Genomic DNA, 12,706 nt, shown 5'->3' on the forward strand with positions numbered 1-12,706 from the left:
AAAAACAAGGAAATTTTGAAATGTTAATAACACTATTAGAACAATGTATTTTATACTTTAGTAATACATATCTATATTTATTTGTTGTGTGCTTTTAATTTTTCATGTTATATTTCTTTTGACAAATGGAAAAGATTATTGCACAAAACCTTTTACTTTATAAATCTTATTCATTGATACTTAGAGAAAAACAAATTTGCTTAATTTTTAAGAAGAGATTATTTAATGATGCATATTTTTGTTGGTTTACCATTTAGAAAGATTATGCGTCTTTATGTATATTTATAAAATGTGTACACACATGACCTTTTCTATGTAGAAAATAACCACTTCTTGCATTTATGAGCCATAGAGAAGTTTCTGTTTCAAATAGAGAGATTGTTGTGTGTAGCAAAATAAGGGAAGAAATAACTGGAAAATAATAGCACAACACTGAATCTGAATATCTTTGCCAAAGCCAGACGAGCGTTGCTGCTATATGAATCTTTAGATTTAAATACATAGTTTAACTTTGCTCTACATTTTTACTGCTGTATTGTTTTAAAGGCATCCTGGGACCTAAATTCTTTACAATTAATTTTTGGACACCACTTAGGATGATAGTCTCTAAGGCACTTGGGCACATTTAACATTTTACAGAATTACTATAGTGACCTCATGTATTTGTGTAGTGACTAATATAAATTTATGCCTGTAAGATGCTGTTTAAACCACAGCAGCAAAAAGAAATAGCCCATGTGCCTGATTATACGTGCAATATGTATTTGAATTTTTTAAAAAGCTGTGTTTCAAAAACAAGGGAAGTTAATGAAAATTTAAAATTGGCCTTCCACACGTATTTAAATGAAGCATTTGACTATTTGGGTTTCCTTGGTTACCATAGTCGCTGCTGACAGCTTCTTTTGGTGGGGAGGGAGTAAGCAGTGAGAATAGGACTCTAAAACAAAGCGTTAAAATCGTTTATCCATTAATAGACACGGGGGAATGTGATGCTGACAGCCCAGTAAAACCCGTGCCCACTCCCCATCGCGTATTCCTGCTCTCCCGTGATTCAGGTAGCCTGGCAGAACCGCAGTTCCACAATTCCTTACCCAGCATTCCGTTTCAGCTGCTGGAGGACTGCCTGAGCCTTATGCAAATGAGACCAGCTCGGAGGCTTTGACTGCAGAAGCGAGAGGAGGGGGGCAGAAGGGAGTTCAAAGGTCACAGGGCTGGTGGAAAGCTGGATCAGTTGCCTGAAAAAAAATGTACTGGGCTTCTCTGCAGCAGTGTTTTGCAGCAGTTAAATGAAGTGTGCTTTATTTCTGAGAGTGAAGATTTTACAGCGTGTGTGCCGTAGTCGTTTATAGTGCACGCAGGTATGGTGACATTTCATGATGCGCCTGATTTTTTTTCTATTAAAGACACTGATGAGCATTGGCTATTTTAATTCATCGTGGCAATTGGCAGGGTGTTCCTGGTTTTCAGGATTCCCTTAACTAGTTTATGTTTTAATTTTCTTCTTCGTATTTCTCTACTTGACACATGGGTGTTTTATTCCAATAGAATAATTTCATGTGAGAAAAAACTGGGTTTAGGCTTCTAAATAATTCCATTTCGGGGGTAAGTTCTTTATTGAAGAGAGATCTCTGAGTTGAAACATCTAGATAAATATCGAGGCTTACAACTTTCAGAGGATTTTCACATTTTTTAAAGAAATGTATTTAAAATAAGATCTGAGTTCCTAGCCTAAGATTCTTGTGATGTATCTGGTATTAAATAATGGAGTTCTTTTGTTCATATCTCACACAATCTCATAAGGACAATTTTAATAAGTATATTTTCATTCCATTTTAAGGGTTTTGGTTTTCAGAGTTTTTGTTCTATGTTTTATTGCCAAACATCTTCTCAGAGCAATAAATTCTTATATTGGGGCTAGATCCTTTAAACCCTTCTTTGATTTTTATAATTGTTATAAATTCTCTTTGGGACTTTTTGGATAATGCTATTTGAACTTAATGTGTTCAACTTCCTATGACTTTTCCTTTCAGTTAAGTCTGCATTGTAAAGTGATCCTTATAAATGTCACAGACAGGACAAAAGTCTTCTTTTTATGCACGAAATATCACACTTTTGTAAAATGTATGATTACATCATAGGAAAGTCTGTCCTGCACCAAACAAATGTGTACTCACTTTTATTGTTCATTTTTTAAATTTCTAAAACATATTTTCAAACAAACTTAATTAAAACAGTACAATCAAACTGTTTACTCCTATCATTAAAGCATTTAAGTATATCAATTCAGCAGTTACAATGTTGATTAAAAAATGTTATTTTCATTTGCATCAACTGTGCATCTGTCTGTATTACAGGTTGTATGTGCATGAAAATATGTTGGAAAAGATGAAGAGGCAAAAATAGCTTTTAGCCATGAAATGACTGCTTTATGTTTTTATATTTGCATAAGATATTTAAAAATGAATTTTATGAAGCTTACATACAAAGATCGAGTACACATTTAAACTTAATTACTTTCTTTGCCCTGAAAAGAGGGAGTTAATTTTATTATAATGATTAAGATGAGGTATTTTGGCAACAATATGTTTTACTGTAAAATAGAGGGGGCCTTGAGGAGAAACCAAAACAGGAGGATAGCTATTTAAAACAGTGAAGGATAGTTATTTCCAGTATTTATAAAATTCACTTAGTGGTTATTCAGGGCCAGATTCTCACCCTTTATCACTCTATGGGGACAGTATGACATTTATCCAGGATCCTGAGATTAATTTAGGAAAAGGAATTCATGTTTTGTTGAGCTTTTAAAAAATTCAAAAACTGACATTTTCTTCTAAAGTGTTTCTCTTTTGAAACTTTCAATAATGACTTCAGGTAAAAGGAGTATTGTTTAAATTAGCTGTTTTCTTTTTATGTTGGTCAGAATATGCTGTCCTCCGGTCCAAACAATATTTATAGGCTTTGCTTTTATATATATATATAATATTATATATATATAATTGTTTTATATATATGTTTAAAACAATAAATATATATGCACACACATATGTATAAAAATATATGTATGTTATACATATTATTGCATATATTATGTATATACACACACATATATATACACACACACACACACACACACATATATATTATATGTATTTCAGGCAGCCAAAGAAAATATTTTTAGTGGTACATCATATTTAATCCAACAATTTTTTTCTTAAAATGTTTAATTTTATATTTAATTCAGTAGCGCCTGTAGTTTGTGTCTACTAATCCCTGTGTGTGTTATAGGCAGAGTGGGAGAAAAGAACCAAGTTTAACATTCATTTAGGTAGTCCAGTACTTTTAACTTTGTAAATGCAACTTCTATCACAGAGCATGTTCTGAATATGGAAATAAAAACAGTGCGGGCAAAGAAGGAAAGCCCATGAAGATTCTTGGAGAAAACGTGATAATAGAGAAATGTGAAATAAAGAGAATTGTTGTGATTCTGTGAACCACGAGAGAGCTATATATGTCCTGCAGCTAATTTATGGCTTTGAATATCCTGGATAATTTATGTCTCTATGCAGATTCACTCAAAACTTTGAAGTCTTTTGCAATAGCTCGAGCCATGCTACTTCCATACAAATCTCAGCAGCATATACACAGTAAGTCTGTAGTCTGAATATCTAAACGTATCTAGAAAAAAAGATGCATTTGTGTAAATACAATTCAAATCAAATTTGAGAAGTAAAAGAATAAATAGAGTAATCTAAAAACAAATCTTTGGGGATATGCACTTAGTCTACTTAAAGAGATAGTGTTATATCAGGCTTCAAAGGAATCTTTGAGGATTTTTCAAAAATGAATTTCCTGCTCTTTGATTACCAGTCTGTCTTTGTCATCACTTGAAACTAGAGACCATATTGTAGGCTTGGAAAAGATTTCAGGGCAAACATGTTCTACTCAGTCTAGCAGTGTGGAACATAGTCTAAAATCTACAAATAACTGTTGTCATCTCAAAATCACATGTGTAGGTTTTAAGTTTTATTATTGCTATATTTCTTCTCCTGAACTTCTGGAGCCTATGAAATAGAAAAAAAAAAAAAAAAAACTAAATTACTGAAACATGTAGAAGGAAAATGCTCAAAATAATTGAATATTCAAAATAATCACATTTCTCTATTTTAATATATTTTAAAATAAACAAAACAATTGTCTTGTTATTGCCTATTCTAGAATTTACATAAAATTCCATCAATTTTATTAAAAATTATAAGAACAATAAAATTATAAAATGATTTTAAAGATCTTATTAGACCTATAGGAATGCAATAGTAATACCTTGTCTAGTAGAGTTGGAAAATAATCTGTATGATATAAACTGATTTTCCAAATAGCTAAAGTTTATGACTATAAAGGCCAGTTTTAAAAAATGCTAATAGCTGTCATGAAGTAAAAATATAGTACACATCATACTGCCTTGTAGAGCAAGGTGAAAGTCAGTTTAGGTTTTTTTCATGGTATAAGAATTATTAGTCCAACCATTGTATTTACTTACTGCAAAAGACAAAACTATTCCTAACTATTCTCCAACACCAAATAGCTTCTTACTATTATATACTTTTTATATATAATTTTATATGCTTTTTATAATTTTATTGTCTCTTTTAAAATGTTAATATATATTATTTTTAACATAGTTAATAATTGTCCTTTTAGAACAATTCAAAAATCAATTTTGAACTTTGCTTTACATTCAATTCTAAATTACTTTGACTTTCCTGGACAGAGAAAGAGAGAAACCTTCCTCCATACTTCTACTATATACTGAACTCCTGACAGATACATACATATAGTATAGGAACATAAAAAATAAACAAAATTTATTTTTAGTTTGTCTTGTGTTCAGAATGTTGAAAATCATTTGAATTCCAAATAAATGAAAAATTTCTCTTGTTGGTACAATGAGAATCTATAATATTGAACTATCAACAGAAATTTGAACTTTATATCAAATAGGAAAATGTGGAGTATCTAACAGATATACAAATAAAAACAAAGAGACCAATTTTTTGATTCCATTTGACTAATCATTGGTTCCATATACTTCTTGCCAATCTGGGGACTTGTGGTCCATCTCATTTTCAAATCCTGGCATTAAATTCACCACCTTTCACCACAGTGCTAGCACCACAGTGCTAGAATTTTTGGTTGTTCAGTTCTTTGTCTCCATGCAAGCTTATGAATCCACATACTCATTTAGAAATGCATTTAGTCACATGTGTTCATGCTCATGTCTTACACTCTCCCCAATCATAAATAAGGAAAGTAAGACAACTGAACCATCAACCACCATTTCTTTGAAATCTCACTAATATAACACAAAGCAGCTAATGCCATTTTAGTAGGTGTTCTCATATACAGTGAAGAACTTGATCTAAAGGAGTGTTAGTTCCATGAACCTAGTATCAAAAGACTGTAAGAATGAGATCTAGTCCAGCATATTTGGAGAATAACTTCTCATTCTGGTCCTCTTTTGCACACTAGCATATTAAAAGGCCTGAAGATTCTTACTTTAACAAACCTGGGTAACTTTGTTTAATATAGTAAAACCTTATAAATTTAGGTCAATTTATGAACAATAAAAAAAACAGAAAAATGTTGTATATTGTTTTCTTGATAGGAAAAGCTTTTATTGTGTTGTATATTATGTGTGATTTCAAGCTATATCATGGAATGTGAAGAGGCTGAATAAGGGAATTGTTAAGAACTTAAGTTCAAGTCCCAACCCCGGAGTTGTTTACACAATGTTCTCTGACATTTGCAAGCCATGTGGCCTTGACATGGTACTTGAAACCTGTAAGCCTCGTCTTCTTCATTGGCAAAGTGGTAATATTAGTCTCTATATCAAGGGATTTTTATGAAAACGGAATGACATGATACATACCTGGCACATAATAGGAATATTATAGATGATAGCTAATATTAACATTTTTCAACCCACACAAGTTGATTCCCTGGTGCTGATGAGGCAAGTTCAGCTTAAACTTATAGTTACAGAAAATCCTCATGGAACATCTTAGGTTTCAATGGATGAGGAAGAGATGTGTTTTCCAAAAATAGAAACCTACCAGGATTTTATTGGAGGTTATCCTAGGTAATACTGAGCAGTTAAAGGTTAGAATTTGAATGGGATAAGTAGAGAAGGCAATCAGCATGGTCATCAAGGTTCAAACTATATGTGGCTTCATAGATATGTACCTTCAATCATTCCAACTAGAAGTACAGTCTCCACAAAATCCCCAGGTATGATGTGGCAATATGTGCTTTTCTGAGCTTCCTTTTTTTATATCCTTTAAGACTTTGCAAATTTCCATCTTTGTGCCTCTGCTCTACTATTTTTCCATTCTGACTTTATGCAATTAAGGCAGTAGTTATTCATCTCTGTTCCATCCAGAGTTTCTATCTCATCTATAGCCTATAAGTTTTTCAAGTACAAGGGGAGCCTGGCTCATAGAAAGTGTCCAAGAAATGTTTGCTGAGCCAGTGTTATTATGGTGTATAAAGCACCTAATTCTACCTAATGACATAAAAGTGCTAATTTGTGTGAATCGTGAGGTGATCATCCCTGAATATCATGTTGGTGTTTAGAAATATTGAATCAATTGATTTAGTCACAATGTTTTCCAATAGAAATTTAGAAAAATATGTCTACATTTTTACTTAAAAATTATTTTAATAGTAGCATACCTAGAAGTGCTTTTTGGTAAATATACACTAGTAACCAGTTCGGAGTAGATTGCGGGAATATCATGACTCTACTTTTGTGAAACTTGTTTAAAGGGTGAATCTGCTCTAAACAGTGAATGTCCAAGTTTCAAAAGATTGTATGACTATGGTGCAACTTATTTCTATTGTGAACAAGTTTTACATTTCCGTAGAACATTTACTGAGACTTGAAAATCCAGTAGTTAATTTTACACTATATATTATTTTTTTTTACTAATTGCTGCTTAATGCAGTGTCAGCTTCAGGCTGAACAACTATTGTTCCCTGTCCTTGCCTTCAATAATAAAAATCTATATTGTGCCTAAGGTGGTGATTTGCTTTGAAGAATGTCCAAAGTATTTTTTTCTACTTGTTGTAATTTTTTAAATCTCCTTTATTTTTTGTGCAGTATCTTTGGCAGGATCCCAGTGCTTGGATGGGTAAAGTTCTAAAGCTTGCCCATATTTTATTCTGATGTCTATTTTAGTGTACTTTATGAGGAAAATGTTTTTTTAAAGTCCCTTTTCCTTCACACTATTCAGATAATTCCTCTAAAGGAAAAGGATATCATTATCTTAAATAGCCTTTGATTTACATTGCCTCATCTGTTTTGCTATTCAATCAGAAACTTTCTAAAGGACAACGGGAAACTTTTTAAGTGCTAAGAAGAAAAAAAAATGCTATCTTCCAGTGATGCAATAATAATAATTTTTAATCCTTTTAGATCCATGTGTTTTTTTCCTCAATGTGGTAAGTCTTGCAAATTGTCCAAGGAATTAGGCTAAGTACTATTCTTCAGTCTTAATGGCAAGCATGTAAAATAAATTTTTCATTGACTTCACTTGGTACTTTTGTTGTTAGGGAGGGAAAAATAGGCTTACACCAGGCATTTGATCAAATTTCAACAGTTTTAAAAGCCTTGTCATGTTCTTGGTTGTTTCCTCTGGTTTTGATGACTAAAACACCATCTTAAAAGTTAACCTTAGGGGCCCGGCGCGATGGCTCACGCCTGTAATCCCAGCACTTTGGGAGGCCAAGGTGGGCGGATCACGAGGTCAGGAGACGGAGACTATCCTGGCTAACAGCGTGAAACCCCGTCTCTACTAAAAAAAATACAAAAATTAGCCAGGCGTGGTGGCGGGCGCCTGTAGTCCCAGCTACGCGGGAGGCTGAGGCCGGAGAATGGCATGAACCCAGGAGGCAGAGCTTGCAGTGAGTGGCGATGCACCACTGCCTGGGTGACAGAGTGAGACTCTGTCTCAAAAAATAAAAAAAGTTAACCTTAGGAAAGAACTTTTGACTTTCAAACTAGTGTATTCCACTATACCATTTTGTCAAATGCCAAATGATGATCAATGTTTAGGGCCAAGAGGCATTCAAAACCAAGTTCTGGCCACCTTGTATGAATACTGATTACAATGGCACACAAGTACAGGCAACATGAAATGCTTCCTGAGTACCTCCCAGCCAGAGAGAGTCATGCAGAATCTCTTTGTAATTATTAGTGAACAGAATAGCTGTCCCTTTCTTTATCAGCAGGACATAAGTCAATTTAGCCATCGGGGTGAGGGAAGCGGGTATGAAGTCTTTGCACAGAGGTCATGGCTTTTGTCATTGATTCTCAGGTACTGGGGTCTGCTTTGTATCAGAGCCTATGTTTTACCAGTTATGCCCTGCCCATCCCATCCCCCCCCCACCTTTTTTTTGAGACAGAGTCTCACTCTGTCACCCAGGCTGGAGTACAGTAGCGCTATCTCGGCTCACTGCAACCTCTGCCTCCTGGGTTCAAGTGAATCTCCTGCCTCAGCCTCCCGAGTAGCTGGGATAACAAGCATGCATCAACATGCCCAGCTAATTTTTGTATTTTTAATAGAGATGGGGTTTCACCATGTTGGCCAGGCTGGTCTTGAGCTACCAGCCTCAGGCAATCCGCCCGCCTCTGCCTCCCAAAGTGCTAGGATTACAGGCATGAGCCACTGCGCCTGTCCCCCTTATTTTGATAGAAGTGCAAACTGAGACCCAGAAAACTAATCTTCCTACTTAAAATTATGCCACTTGTGAGTAGCTGCTCCAGGATTCAGACTCCAAATTTATGTCCATTCATTTACTGAGCAGGCACTGGAATACCTATTCAGTTCACAAAGTGTTTTATAATCAAGTGTGAGAAAAACATTAGGTTGAACAGGGATTATAACACAGTCTAGTAAGTACTGATAAATGCACAGACCAGGTGGTGTGAATGCAGAGAGGCCACTTAACCACAGTGTGGTACTGGTCAAGGAATATTTTTCAGAGAAGGACTGGGTCAGCTATAAACCTTGAACAAGTGATCTAGACTTTTGAAACTTCAGTTTCCTTTGTTAAAACTACTTTGTAGAATGTGGTGGAAGGTTACAGAGAATGGTTACAGAGCATCTGACCCATATTAGGTGCTCACTAAAGGCTAACTGGAGTTATTATAAATGGAATGAGGCTATCTAACCACCTTTTAGGAAAGACAGGTACTGTCCAGGAAAGTGTACCTTAACCTAGAACCATTCCTGTTAAGTATTCCTCAAGCCACAAAGTTGCAGATGAGGCCAGTTTTGGGTAGTTGTTTGAGTAGTATATGGCAGCCAAGACAACAGTAAAGAAATCCCCTGGAAATGTCTCCAGCAGATGCAGTAGGTCCTTTAGCACAAACGCCAGAAGAAACTGAAGGAGCTGGAAAGAGCCCTGTCTTAGGAAGTGGGTGACCCTGATCGTAAAAGGAATGTTGGCAACAGGTTTATAAACTTCTTTTATACTTTGAAATAATGTGTTCCTGGTGAATCATCTCTCCAAGTTCTGGATACCCATCAAAGCTGGGGAAATGGTACAATCACCAGAGCAGAGGTTTTTATCCTGGGAGTCCATAATACATGGCATGCATTTCTGCTATGTGCACTTTTTTTGGGGGGAAAGTATTCATTTCTTAATCAAATTCTCAAACTGCAAATCATCAAACTGCAGAAATGTGATCCACCGCATATAAAGTAACTCAGTCCTTTAATTCAAAGTCACAAACAATTCTGGCATAAAGAATTCATAAATAATTTGGGAACCCCACAATTATTATTTCTCCAACAAAAATATTTATTAGTCAGGAGTGCTCCCAGGGTTCTTGGCTTAAGCAGAAACCTGGACAAGTGAAGTACATTTGGCCAACTTGTGCTTCTCACATTGGCAAGCCACCAGCAGCATTTTTCACATTGGTAGTGCCCCATGGAAACACCTTGTGGGATTTTACCTTGTAAAATCATTGCCAGATTCCTCTTGTTTTGGCGGCAGATATGCTAATTTCTTGCCAAATGGTTTCAGGCAGAAATATATATCCTTTTTTCTTTTAGAAAAATGCATAACTATCCTCAGAATATATGAAGTGATAAATGTTCAAGGCACTTTTTCTTACCCAGTGGTAATTGTTTGAATGACCTAAAAGTCATGCCTTCCAACAAACAATTACATTCAATATGGCTTTCAAAGGAGCATTCCCCCAACATGCATGTGCACTTTTTAAAAAATTAAAAATATTATGCATTGTAGTTACCATCTGTGATTTGCTGGAAAAGACCCCAGTGGGAGGAAGCATAGTATAGATGTATTGACTTCTAATCCTGGCTTGCTAAGAAACTTTGACAAAGTAGTTAATCTCTCTGCAACTTGGTTTCTTTAACTGTAAAATGAGGGTAACATGGCCAAGATTGTCGTAAAGATTCAGTAAGATAAAGATTGTAAAGTAGCTGGCACATAGCAGTTCTATTTAAGTCCTCTTCCTCTTCCCATATCTCTTTACATAATAGTCTCCTGCCTTGTACTTCCCCTGGTCTTCATGTTTTATGCTAGGAAAACACACACACACACACACACGCAAAGTATGACAAATAAATGACATTAAATTAAACCTTGGGAACAAATAATAGAACAAATTAAACAAACACAAGCATATACAATTGTTACAGGAAAGGGGTCCCTATCCAGACTCCAAGAGAGGGTTCTTGGATCTCACAGAAGGAAGAATTCAGGGCGAGTCCACAGTGCAAAGCAAAAGAAAGTAAAGTGGTGAAAGAACAGCTACTCATAGACAGAATAGAGTGTTCCCGAAAGTAAGAGGAGGAACGCGTCCACCTTAGGTACAATGCTTGTATAAATAGGATGAAAAAAAAAAGATCATGGGGAGATGTGCTCTGCTACAAGGGTTTGTGATAAAGGATTAATTTTCTTAATTACTATATTTTGCATGAATCAATGTTATTATCTTTAAAGCTAAATTAAGAATGCTTTTGTTCCTAAGATATCTCAGGATATTAGGACACTCCCAAGTCTGAGTGTACTTAGTAAACATTATCAATCTGTTCCCTTAACTGTAAACACCCAGAAGCTAGGGATACCTAGCTTTCTGGGAATGCAGCTCAGCAAGTCCCAGCCTCATTTTTCTAGCCCTCACTCAAGATGGGGTCACTCTGGTTTGAACCCCTCTGACACAACTTCTGTGCTGGGTTTGAAGCACCCTTAGGGAAAGCAGCTGAGGCTAGGAAAACAAAGAGCTAGGTAGTAGCAAAGAGAGGGTCTTCTAAATGACACTTGGAATTTATTTCCACTATGGGTGATGTCAGGGAAATGTGATGTCACTATATAGTACTCAGCTTTGAAGAGGTGGCATTTTTCTTCTTCTATCCCAACTCTACAGGCTGCTGTGCAAAGAATATGAGAGTGTAATGAGTAAGAAGAAAAAGAAAAAGAAGGAAGAGAATTTGTTTAAAGGTTGAACAACAAAAATCTTATAGAACTGAGTCAAAAGCCTGGAAAAAATTCAGAGTTGCTCTGATTTTATGAAACCTACTAAAGAAGTCATTTCTTTTAGAAGGGCACTGCTTAAAATTATGATTAGTTTATTTAGTAAAGCATTTAGACCAGGGATGTCCAATCTTTTGGCTTCCATGGGCTACGTTAGAAGAAGAATTATCTTGTGCCACACATAAAATATACTAACACTAAGATAAATGATGAGCTAAAACAAAAAACAAACTCATAATGTTTTAAGAAAGTTTACAAATTTGTGTTTGGCCACATTCAAAGCTGTCCTGGGCCACATTGCAGCCTATGGATCGCGGGTTGGACAAGCTTGGTTTAGACTATATTCAGCGTTTGATTAACATAATAGTATAAGGGCAGAACATTATAGATTATTCAAAATCATGGTTTTTAAAAGTTGGAAATGAAAAGGATTCAATTTAAACTAACAGTTAAACATTTATTCAGAGATTTAAGAACATTTGGTTAATTTAAGCTATTTCTCGAAATTATAAAAGCATCATAGCATGATTTTTTTTTAACTGAGCTCTCTTTTCTTGAATATTGTAATAAAACCTATATACTATCCATTGAGCCACTGTCCTCTTCATCCTCTATCTCACCCAGTAGACTATCTGGTTGATAATTTGACATTGTGAATATTCTTATTTTTGCCAGCTAAACTCTTCCTACCCTCTATCATAGATGAGCCACTCACAGGTATTATCATCAGCTTGTTTACAATGTCTCTCACTTCACCATTTGAATTTGGTGAAGCAATCAGAAGAAACACTAAAATTACGTTCCTTTCTGAGTAAAGCTAAAGAAGAAAAACTTCTTTTCCCATGCAACTCAATCCAGATACTGGTGTTTCCTGGGCCCTCAGCCCATTGCTGATGGAAACCAGCACTCTTGCCTTATTAAGTTCATTGGAATAGAACTTTATCTTAGTTTCTTAGTGTTTTGTACTTGCTGGAAGAATTTACTGGAAGAATGCAAAGTAGATTATTTTGCACTTTCACAAATCACAGAAAATCCTTCCTCTCATGCCACCTTGTAATGCAAGTTGTGTAACATGCCCGTTGATCTAAAATCTTCCACCTTTGCCAAATTACAAAGGTGGAAGAATCTTTGTTAATGATCCTTG

At 35.2% G+C, this 12,706-nt stretch overlaps 1 protein-coding gene across 4 annotated transcripts in view; it reads left to right on the forward strand.

The window, feature by feature from the left end:
* CSRNP3 (cysteine and serine rich nuclear protein 3) overlaps positions 1 to 12,706 on the forward strand; it is a 210,625-nt gene that overhangs the window by 105,006 nt on the left and 92,913 nt on the right. Inside the window, exons 1-2 of one of the 4 annotated variants that reach the window (XM_077956388.1) lie at positions 1,287 to 1,348; positions 9,967 to 9,980. The exons of 2 other annotated variants lie outside the window; for them this stretch is intronic. In XM_077956388.1, the coding sequence (XP_077812514.1) occupies positions 1,287 to 1,348; positions 9,967 to 9,980 (76 nt within the window). Of the gene's footprint in view, positions 1 to 1,120; positions 1,359 to 9,966; positions 9,981 to 12,706 lie in introns of those variants that run through there. One more of the 4 variants, XM_015110248.3, reaches the window with a different exon arrangement.

Source organism: Macaca mulatta, chromosome 12 (genome assembly GCF_049350105.2).
Source record: "Macaca mulatta isolate MMU2019108-1 chromosome 12, T2T-MMU8v2.0, whole genome shotgun sequence".
In the NCBI taxonomy this organism is placed as follows: Eukaryota; Metazoa; Chordata; class Mammalia; order Primates; family Cercopithecidae; genus Macaca; species Macaca mulatta.